Source organism: Epinephelus moara, chromosome 12, assembly GCF_006386435.1.
Source record: "Epinephelus moara isolate mb chromosome 12, YSFRI_EMoa_1.0, whole genome shotgun sequence".
Taxonomy (NCBI): Eukaryota; Metazoa; Chordata; class Actinopteri; order Perciformes; family Serranidae; genus Epinephelus; species Epinephelus moara.
The window spans coordinates 9,739,949-9,748,341 of NC_065517.1; the positions used below are offsets into that span (position 1 = coordinate 9,739,949).

The 8,393-nt window shown below is 42.2% G+C and overlaps 1 protein-coding gene across 1 annotated transcript in view; it reads right to left on the reverse strand.

Annotated features, from left to right (window-relative positions):
- Nucleotides 1-8,393, reverse strand: part of enah (ENAH actin regulator) — a 118,209-nt gene that overhangs the window by 77,884 nt on the left and 31,932 nt on the right. The window contains 1 exon segment of the mRNA XM_050059004.1: nucleotides 5,600-5,777. Within this exon segment, the coding sequence (XP_049914961.1) occupies nucleotides 5,600-5,777 (178 nt within the window).

The following is an 8,393-nucleotide window of genomic DNA, read 5'->3' on the forward strand; positions in this document are numbered from 1 at the left end:
TCCCCACACACTGCAAAAATGAGCCCTCTAACCTCACATACACATGATTTTCATAGCCACTGACACCCGCCTACTGCATCACTGAGCATAGAACTACATGAATCACATGAAACCATAGGAGGTGGCACAGCACCCTGGGGTGCCTTGAGGCTGGGTCAACAGTGCCACTTTCTTACTATACATTTTTCTGCATAAATTAAATCGACGCCTCACAGTTGTATGCCTCAGCCTACCAGTCAAGCTACAGTTTACAGCCATGTCTGTCCAGACTCGTGTAGCCATTACAGCTGACAATGTTTCAAATATGGATTTTGCTCCAAAGAAGCTACAAATTCTAAAACATGGATGCTTCACACACATCTTCAACCTAGCATCACAGAAGATCTACACTATCAGCACAGTTTCAAGGTGGACACCCCAGATTAGTGTCACCAATTCAGTATCTGACCAAATGTTTCCGCTTCTGTTCCTGAGATATGATGCTGAGTAAAAGTGTTTTTGCAGAACATTTCGACGTCACAGTGAAGTTGACCTTTGGGATATAAAATTTAAACACTTCATAATTTTATCCCATTAGAAATTTGTGTGAGACTTTGTCATAATTTGCTTATTAATTCTTGAGTTCATCTTTGCATCCAAGTGAACACTTCTGCCAATTTTGAAGAAATTTCCTGAAGGTGCTCCTGAGATACCGTGTTCACAAGAACGGGATACATGTGAGGTCACAGTGACCTTGGACCACCAAATTCTGGTCAGTTTATCCTCGCGTCCAAGTGGACAGTTGTGCCAAATGTGAAGTAATTCCCTCAAAGCGTTCCCGTGTATTACATTTACAAGAATGAGACGCACACAAAGTGACAGTGACCTTGACCTAATCAGTTCATCCCTGATGAAAAGTGGACATTTGTGCCAAATGTGAAATTCAACACCTCAAGGTGTTTCTAAGATACCACTTTCATGAGAATGTGACGGATGTTAGGTCACAGTGACTTTGACCTTAGACCACCAAAAATCGAATTTGTTCATCCTCTAGTCCAAGTGGACATTTGTGCCAAACTTGAGGAAATTTCCTTACGGTATTCTTGAAATATCACGTTCACAAGAACAGAACGGACAACTCCAAAACAAAATGCCTCCAGCCATGGCTGTTGCCGGCGCATTTATATCAACTATATTTTTATACTATGAAAAAAAAAAAAATCCCTAAAATAGTGGGGCTGTGGTTTGAGAATATAGGGAACCACCACAGTGAAGACTAAAATTAAATTAGGAGGAACAACATTGTGCCGTGATAAAAGTGCTGTTCCTAATCACTTGCACTGACATTCTTCTGCTTTATTGATATTTTTGTAGTGGCAATTCTTTTGTGCCTTTATATGCAATCACCTTGAGGTGGTGTAAAACAGGACAATATAAAGGCAAGGCTTGAAAATGAAAGAGATATTATTTAGATTTATATGTCTCCTCATTTCCACACTCTTCCTTACAGCAAACAGATAAAACAAGTCCTGTTGCTCAGTGTGCTCTCAGGCCCAGAATAAAAGCAGCCACAGGCCACAAGCACAGTATAAATCAGGCATATCAAGGTAAGGATACTGTAAATGTTAAAGCAGCTGCATAGATGATGCTCCATTGAAAAGCTAGCACAAAGAACGTCTGCCAATATTAAGCTGTTTGTCTTGCTCCATATAAGTGTCCTTACTTGCTGGGGTGGACTGTAGATTGGTACCTGATGATTTATGTCTCCATTGATTATTACTGAACTGGTCCTGTAGAGTGTGAACACTGGATTAGTTTGCTGATATTTACTGGTACTCTAAAGCACTTTAGATAAAAGCCTAGATAGCTCCTTTACAGTACTTATTGTATTCACACGTTGTAAATCAACACTTATTTATGCGCTAGTGAGAGAACCACAAGACATGTCAAACAGATGGCAGCTCATCTTTCCCTTCCTCATATTCTTTATGTGGAACATGCTGATGTAATACAGTAAAGATGTTGGCATTAAGTCAGAAAGGTCACATCACAGCTAAGACATTAAAAGGATCATTAAATGTTTTGGCGACAGCATTCACACGGAATGTATCACCACATACAACAAAAGACTGCTCTGGTTCCAAAGCTCTGTCATGTGGCAGGAGTGAGTGATGGAGGGGAGGATTGTCAGGTCCACAGATGACTGCGGCCGCAATAGGCGCCACCGAGAACAGCTGTCAGGACAGAAATACAGTAGCAAAACAGCGGGGCGAAAGGGGAAACCCTGTCGTCTTCCTCTGGCTTCTGTATGCAGCTCACTGCGCCGCTGAACGAGAGGAAGGAGGAAGGGAAGGCAGTGTGTGAGGGGAATTAGATGGTGACAGAGAGAAGGAGCTGAGGGAGATCAAGTGAGGTAATGCTGGAGAGGAGAGAAGGGAAGAGCAGGAGATGAGGGAGCAAGAACTGAGAAAATGAGAAGGGTGGACGAAAGTGCCTGAGGCTGTGCTGTTTGTTAGTAAGACTCTTCTTCTCTGACTAACAAATACTTCAGTATGGGATGTGGATCTACCCCTGATTACACATTCAGATCACACTCTATAGGATCCAGAGCATCCATCAAAAGACACTGAATAATTTGTGTTTAAGTATGATTCCTCTTTAAGGCAACAGATTGTTCAAAGTAGACGTGATGGAAAATCAGCTAGCAGGACAGGGTTGTGTCTGTCAGTGGGGTAGGACGTTATCTCCTGATTGAATACCATCACAGCACATGGGTGCAGATTCAATATGTACTGCCATTTTTAACTATTTTGGCTCAACAAGAATTGCAATTTTAAATTATGATTTATTGAGATTTTTGTCTAGAAGTGTATGAGTTAACTAAAAGGATTCCGAGCTGACCAATGGAAAATCAGTGGGCTTCACAGCTCTTCTGTCTCCAGTGTGAATCTGGCGTAAGTAGCAGGAAAGGGGAAAGTTGACAGAGGTTCTGCCAGGGACCAAACTCACTCAACTGTCATTGGAGCACAAAACGCAAAGGGCGGGACTTAGGGAGGGCTAATTCTCAATTGAGCTACAGTTTGCTTTTATATGGTCAAAGTTCCCTTTGACCCTCCTTGAATGTCTCCTTATCCTTGTCACTCTATGAGGACAAGAGACTGCGGAGTAACACACACACACAAACATACCACACACACCTCATAGCACCATTAGCATAATGAGGCGCATCACTATCAGGTTAATTAGCAGATGGGATTAGAGTGTGATGAGAGGCTTGGTTTAGGGAGAGAGGAGGGGATGGTACAACAGAGAGGAGAGCAGAGGAGGGCTTGTGGGGTATGGCAGGTCACGCAGAGCAACATCTGGATGCTGAGATCACATAAATACAAGGAGGATGCAATTAAAACCTCTGCTTCATCTTTGTTGGATTAAAAAATAAGGAGAGGAAAATAGAAAAGGGGGAAAGAGAAGAGAAGGAGAGTAATCAGCAGCAAGTTGTGCCTCAAATAAGGAAGCTGCAGATTAGTCGCCGCTTAGGGAGTCTGAATCTGAGCGCAAACACTCATCAGGATAACAATGCTCTCCCTCCCTCCCTCCTCTCATCCCTTCCGGCAGGCGCAGATAAATGTAGACGCACAGCCAGAGGATGGAGCTACGTAATGAATACCAAGGTCGTGGTGTACAACTGAAGTTACAGCCTGCAAATATTTGAGGCGGGAGTTGATGGAGCTGTATGAACCTGCATGTGTCGAGAATATTTAACCTCTTGCTCTTTTATGCTCAGATCTACGCAGGATTTATAAATGATCTCTGATTGGCAGATGTGAGCACCGATCATGCTCAATGATGCTCAAAAATGCATCATCCCATTAACTGACGCTGTTGCCACAAGTCGTCGTTCATTAACTGCCTGCTGGGCTCTCAGGCTGTCAGCACTGAAGGAAAGTTCGCAACAAGAAAAGTCAGGGCTGTGGCAAGTCGTAACTGCAGCCCTCTGTCTTTGCGGTGAGCTTCCTGTGATTAATTAAGACATTTCACTCTAATCATTGTTTCTGGTGAACACACTGTTAACTCTTGTTCACATGAAAACAGTTTTAGTGTTGACATGTGTCTTTAGTTATCCTTTCAAATAATGTTCCCATGGACTGCAACTTCCTGTCTCGGAGTGTTTCGTACCTCCTGCACACAGAGTGGCAGCTAGTTTAGCTCCAGTATTACAGCTTCTTTATTATTAGATACATGTAAATCCCTCAGACCTTTGGAGTAGAAGCCCTGATGGCTGCTTGTTGGATAAAAAATTCTCAATGACCTAGACAAGATGAGGTGGGATCAGCTGTTTAAACTCAGAACTTGGTAGAAAATCAAGAGAAATCAAATGACGCTCTGTTTTTATCCCAACAACACAGATATTGTTATCGTGCTCAGTGTTCACAAAAGTCTAAGTAATCAACAGAAAGTGAATTTGAAAAAAATCTAATGACTAAATACTGCTTGGATTAATGGATTATTTTTCTACAAAGACTTTACACTTTATATGTGAAGGTGATTCAGTTCTTAAGTTTGTATTGGGGTGTAAACATTTTCAAACCGGTTTGATATAAAGCCAAACACCCGACCAGTATACCAAAGTTTACCACTGGGTGTTGCACTTGAGTCAGCAGCTGGAACATGATGACACCGATACCCCCTTTCCACCAAATTAGCTCTGGTTCTTGAACCAGTGCGGTTCCAGATTCTCTGTACCTTGGGTCTATCTAGCAAACCGGCCTGTGTTTCCACCAGCTTTAAGCAGATCCATTGTTATCAAGGATGTGTCATCAACTGAGGGTTTTGCACAAAGCACTATGAAAGTAAACAGTAGTAGCAAAATGGCAGATCGCACTGATAACCTGAAAGCTTTTTTTTCTCCTGACAATTTTACACTTGACTCCTCTATTGCTCTCCATTCTCCAAGAAGAAGCAGAGAATGAAGCAGCATCAGGACGACTGGCACACCTTTTTCTGCCATGTGTCATAATGTCACCCCCAAAAAACACATTAACTTTCTAGTAAACAAACGCATCATGTGCTATCCACATCTCTCCCCCTTCCACCTATACTGAACTGTAATCTCCTTCATATTGCTGGGCTCGGCTCAGCAGTAAATTACACACGACCTGTCAGACACTGGTGGCTCTGCTGCTCCATTTATAAACAGACATTATGTTAATCACGTTGTCATATTGCTAATTACTACTGCAAAACAAGTTGGATTTAGCGCTGTGATGCTGTCAGCACAGGTCGCTGATGTAGGCTACTTTCATTTGCCAGAACATGTCATAATGACAAATGCCAGTTCGGCCTGTGTGCATAAAATCAAACTAGTTTAAGCTTGTACACCAGACCAGACTGGCAAAACCAAAAATGAATCCAAATCATTACTGGAATACTGTGTTACATACATGTGTAACATTACAGTGGGGCATCCTGGAAGCCCAACGGTAAAGACTCATACAGTACCACATATCCTCAACATCCCCAGTTCAACTCCAACCATGACACTGCGAAGCAAGTCATACCTGTATCTCTTTGCCTCTCTACTTTCACACAAACAGACACGCACATACAGAGGCAGACCTACCTGTGTCCTGGGAGTTGAGCACCTCCAGGGCGTGCATCATGGCACTGGCAAATACGTTGGCATCCTCCTTGCTGCCGAAGTTGAGGCCATAGACCTGCCGGGCGTCGCGCCACTGGTGGAAGGTCTGCGTGGCCTGGTTGTACTTCAGCCCCTTGGGAATGGCACAGTTTATCACCACCTGGAGACGTCCATGATGAGCAAGGGGGGAAATAAGAGAAAAGGAAATGTCCTTTAGATAAGTATTGATTAATGAGATAGCATTTTTAAAGTAACCCACCTAGCAAGTGTTCAAAATACAACTTTATTTAAGGAGCCGCAAAGAACAACATGCTGTCCAGTCCTGTATAGCTGTTGCCAACGTGTTGAGAGCTTAAACTGACAGGAAATAGCCTTGTGGAAAAGATTAGGAAAACTTGAATGTGACAGCGTGTTTCAAGGCTGACCTGAGATTTATTGCTCAGAAGCACAAATAGAGACATAAAAACAGGGAGGAGTCTATCAATCATGATGCCACCTCTGTCCACCTGTTGCCAAGCTCAGGAGCTGACAAAAGATGATTCAGAACAAACTCACACACTCCCTGATATTGTCCCTCTAAAAAGCCAAGTCTCATTAAACACCGAGTGACAAGACTGGGACTCTGTAGCCATTATGTGGTAAAAGGTCATTTTTACCTGCTCGTAAAGTGACTTTATGATCCACTCACTCTGAGTTTAAGGTGCTTTTGATGCTAACGTTGGGGGTTTTTAGCGTCCTGGGCACTCAGCCAAGCAGAAACGCCTCAAGCTTGCTCCTCTCTGTTATTGAGACAGAAAACCTGAGGGACTGTGACAACAACAGATTCTCCTCTCTCCACTTCTGCATCTTCCAAACACACAACGTGAAAAGCAGGATCTTTAATCTGCATCGTGATCAGTAAATGAAATGCGGGGATGATGTAAAAACACTTTTCATCTGATATAGCTGAAATAGCCTGAAAGATTGTGTAATGTGGTTTAATCTTATAATCACTGTATCATCCCATGTCCAGACTAATAAGAGGCTGAATCCAAAACATTCCCCAACAGGGACCCCGTGGTCCAAAGCTTATCTGACGGGGCCCCGTGGATAGTTAAGATTTCAGAAATCTCATGGTGAAACTGAGAGATTAAACTGTGCTGAGACCTACCCTCAAAAAGGTAATATTTTCTCCTGAGCTCAATATTGCTTTGGCCAATAAACAGCTCTTCCAGCACTAAAACCTGGAACCTATCCGCTAGTTTATGGAACGAGGTCTAGCGCTGGTGCCTGCAAAATTTATTTCAACCCAGCGAGAAATAATCTAGTGTCAATTTCTGTGGTAATCATAATGTCTCTCTGGCAGGCGGGAAGGGATTCACATAACCGTCCTTTTATTGTTGAAGGACTGAGTATTAAAACAAGCAGCCAGTAAATGTGAGAAGGAACTGAGATGGTGTAACTCTAGATGCTTATTGTAGGTGGCAGTGAATAAAACAAACAGAGGAAATGTGCATCTTATGATAGCGGTGCCACACAAACTGAAAATCAGCCTGAAGCTCAGAGTGTGAACCGCTAACACAAACGCAGCCGGTCCACCCACTGGTGTCCCATTCCCTTTTCAAAGGGAACCTATTATGCTTTTCCTTATTTTCTGTCATAGAAATAATTTTACAATAATAAACGTTGCCAAAGTTTCAAATAATGAGGGAAATGTATATAAAAGTATTCCCTGTCAGCAAAAACCTCGGGCTTCATACCATTCTGAATGCTCTGTCTCCAATGGCTTGTTCTACTTTCCAGACAAGCTGATGTCAGCTCATGACAGATTTCTTTATATACTGCAATCTGCTTCAGACACACTACTGCAAATGTTTACATTACATTACACTGCGACATACATGCTTACAGCATGGTGATTTTTCAAGCAGGAAGTGCTGCTATTCTCTGTTATAGTCATTCCCCAGCTGCAAGTACACTGCTACATGTAGTTACATGCTAACGTCTGTAAACATGTAATCTTGGTTGCAGATATTGTTAATTCCCTCCCAATTTTGGATCATATTGCTGCTAGAGCATGTCTAGTTGTGAAGATTTTGCTTTAGAAGCTTTCAAAAAAGAAAGTGCTGCTATTCTCTGTTATAGTCATGCCCCAAGTAGCCTATATTGCTACAAGTAGAAGCTAATGTCAGGAACATATGTAACCTTGGTCGCCAATGCTGTTCATTTGGCCTCAATTTCAGACCATATTCCTGCTGGAACATATCTGATAAAATCCCCCAAAATGAGCTTAATAGGTCCCCCTAAATGTCCAGAGTCAAAGGTCATACTTTGACCAGCGTTTGTCATTTTTACAAATTTCATGATTTTAGGATTGAGTGTCAAGTCAAGTTTAGTCAATTTTAGTTATCTCAGGACACTTTTTATATAGAGCAGGTCTAGACCATTACTTTTTTAATTTACAGAGACACAATAATTCAAACAAATTCCCACCAAGTGCTAGCTTACTGGCAACACTGGCAAGGAAAATCCTCTTTTAGAGACAGAAAGTGCCAAGAAGAAAAAAAAACAACATTCTAGGGTTAGAGTAATGCGATGCTGCTAATTTCCCCTTTTTATAGGTATCTTACTATATAATGATGAAAACTCTGTCTGTCTGTGTGTGTGTGTGTGTGTGTGTGTGTGTGTGTGTGTGTCTGTTCCACGTTTTTCTCCTGACTGACTTGGTCAATCCATGTGAAATTTGGCACAGTGGTAGAGGGTCATGGGAGGATGCGAATGAAGCAATATTACATCA